At 30.2% G+C, this 3,258-nt stretch overlaps 1 protein-coding gene across 1 annotated transcript in view; it reads left to right on the top strand.

Moving 5' to 3' along the window:
• LOC105624294 (protein enabled) overlaps positions 1–446 on the top strand; it is an 8,186-nt gene extending 7,740 nt beyond the window's left edge. Inside the window, exons 6-7 of the mRNA XM_012205654.1 lie at positions 67–319; positions 418–446. Of these exons, the coding sequence (XP_012061044.1) occupies positions 67–319; positions 418–446 (282 nt within the window). The remainder of the gene's footprint in view (positions 1–66; positions 320–417) is intronic.
• Positions 447–3,258: the final 2,812 nt, after the last annotated feature.

Below are 3,258 nucleotides of genomic sequence, written 5' to 3'. Positions count from 1 at the left end.
GAGAGAGAGAGAGANAGAGAGAGAGAGAGAGAAAGGAGAAAAAGTGCTAAACGATTCTTTTTACAGGAACCGGAAAGTTCGCCAGACAAGAAATCTTGGGACAAAAACAATGCATCTAATAATAAGTTTTCCAATGGCGCCGAGTCACCGAAATCGGTTCGCAAGAGGTTCGGTTCAGCTTCGGAGGATACTCTTCTCAAAGTAAATGGTGTTAACGATGGAATTTCGCTCACCGCGCAAGAGATGGAGGCCTTTAAGATGGAGATAATTAAAGAAGTACGGAAAGAATTTCAGAAGATGAAACAAGAAATAATCGATGGTATGGAATATTATTGCAGTTATGCAAAATTTTTCGCGATTTATAAGATATAAATGCAAAAGTTTTTATGCTTTATATGAGATATTTTATATTTCCAGCCGTAAGAACAGAACTGAATAAGAGATAAAGAAGATAATAAAGAAGAAATAAAAAATACAAAATCAAGTTCTTAAAACCGACAGAAAAAAATCGAAGCGAAATAGAAAAGAGTTCGAGAGAGTTATATGACTAGATTGCTCGATATCAAAGTGATATCATTGAGAACTACATACAGGTTTTTACAACATATTTACGAGAATGTAATGTGATTACATTCATGTATATCGAACATTTATATATAAGTAAATTAATCGTAGTGTCTTAAGTGGCCGTAATCTTTTTGTTATTTGCTATATAACAATCGTAACGAAATGTTGAATCAATTGAGTTTCGTTTAAAATAATATAATTATTAATTCAATTATACGGGAAAATTGATTTACGCACATAAAGAATTACGAGAAACTTACAGATTCTCTCAGCGAGAGAAATACTTCAGTGAGATATAAAACAAGTACACGCACATTGAAATTTTATTATATCGCTTTGTAGTTTAAAAGGATATTAATTAACAAGGAGAAGACGCGATGTGATAATAATCGATTGCAACGAAACTTGTTGTAGCGATAGATCTGCATGTTAAATGGATAAAGGGATATAATTTCTCAAGCGTTTGTGAGAAAATCGATAAAAATTACTAAAAAATCTCTCATAAAATTCTGAGAATTTTTTTTTTTCTAGAATTTTTTAGAATTTTTTAATATCGTGTTTTCATACAACAAAAAAAAAGTTGATAAAAAAATTCTTAAAGTTCTATGAGAAGAAAATAAATTATTTTTGTCTCTCATTGTTTTTCTGTAAAGTTGATAGTATTTAAAAATATAAAAAATATAAAAAATTATTGAAGACCAATATTCGGTAAACTTTTTAATCGATTTTCTCACAAACGCTTGAGAAGCGCTATTATATCCCTTTACCCAGTATCACTTGACCTATCGCTACAACGAGATTCGCAATCGATTATTATCATGTTGCATCCTCTTCTTGTAAGATCAAAAATGATATATATACTATTTATAGTATAAATGATATCGATTTCTATAAATGTCTGTTGTAATGTTTCTCATTTTTCTCTTTCCTTTTTTCTTCTATTATCTTTCCTCCTTTTTTTTTTGGACAAATTTATAATCAGGACCGATCAAATGAAAAATTTTATAATTGAGGTTGATATTAACCGATCTAATATTTTTTTACGAATTTTGAATGAATTTTAGCGTGAAAATTATTTAATTATTAAAAAGAAACTCAATTATTTCAACATTCAAGTTACGCATCGTATATTTTTTATTGCATATGGTTAGGCAGAATTTCGCTTATATGTTAATTAAAACATTCTTTTACATAGAGACCGATCTCATAATTTTGAAACATTCTATGTAGAATTCTTTTATCAATGACGTGGCATGTTTTTTTCGCATTTTTGTTCTTACCGTTTATTTTAACGACACGTTGTTGTACGTTGCTATCTTAATTTATGCAAAGCACGTTGCATTATCGATTTCTAGCGTGATGCGAATCAATTTTTAAAAATATAACAGGCGAATACATTCCAAGAAACACATCTCGTATCCCAAATGCGCTAATCTCTTAGACATGTTAAACGTTGTAAATAGTAATAACGACGATAGACGAATGCCACGATCGTTGATTGTGAAATTCTCAAGAATATTGCGCTTAAACAATATATAGTTAAGAAATCTTCGTGTTAATCCATTCTTGGATATCGAATATTTAAATTGCGGTTCACATTTTTCGCATATTTAAAACTTACGTACATGACTTTTTTCCTTGTGAGTTGGATTTGCATGCTTACTACCATGTTGGCAGCGGTAATTGCAATGTTGCTAGCCGGATTGTTAGCTTGGATTCGGACGGTACGAGTTTTCGTGCTGACTGAGCAGCTGAAATTTGTTTGGCAGAAGACTCTTGATGGCAATATCCGAATAAGTAAACATGGAACACATCATTGCTACTGTGAAATGTTGACATGAAATATTGTCATGAAAGTACAATTGCATTGTTTTTAATTATTGTGAAAAGAACTTAGATTACGCAATCTAAGCCTGTTCCCTTTCTACAATGAGCTAGCACAAAATCATGCAAGAAAAATAGCATCTGACTTGTCATTAAAATCCAGCAGACTAATCAACAGCATGGCCAACACACTACACAGTTTCTAGTATAGCAGCCAGCAAGATTTCCAACAGAGTAATATGCAAACAACCCGCAAGAAAAAAAGCCTCGTATGCGCAGGCTTAATACGACACATTGTCGTATTTTGTTTTCCAAGGAAACTACTATATCGTATATTGAAAATACTACTGCACATTAATCATACTCTTCGGTTGATTAATTAAATTTTTTTTAAATCTGAAATTTATAATTATAATTTGATGGTTTTTTCTATGATTAATAACTTTTATCTATTTTGCTTTCAAGTTATTTTATAATTACTCCTTTAAACTTTTATTTAGATAATTTGTTCGCGTATACAAATAATCTGAACATCCATACGATAAATAATTTACTTTTTGTAGTATCTTTCTTGAAGCTGTATTTATTTTATCTTACATTCCCAATTGTTATCGTGACCAAAATTTTATGCGACATATTCTTACTTTTACTTTCACATTCAACAATTAGAATACGATATGCAATAATTATATTTGACTCATTTATTATTATCGCGAACGATTATTACTAATACTGATAACATATTAGTTCTATTTCATCAAAACAATCACATAAGATATATTACTGGCTATTGGCGAACATCTGTGGAAAATCATTGTGGTTGCCAATAAAAAGCAATCTAATTAGAAAAATCTGTTAAAAGATTTT

This window comes from Atta cephalotes, assembly GCF_000143395.1.
Source record: "Atta cephalotes unplaced genomic scaffold scaffold00075, whole genome shotgun sequence".
Classification (NCBI taxonomy): domain Eukaryota; kingdom Metazoa; phylum Arthropoda; class Insecta; order Hymenoptera; family Formicidae; genus Atta; species Atta cephalotes.
Note: the sequence above shows the minus strand (reverse complement) of the source record. Positions and strands in the feature narration are given on the sequence as shown.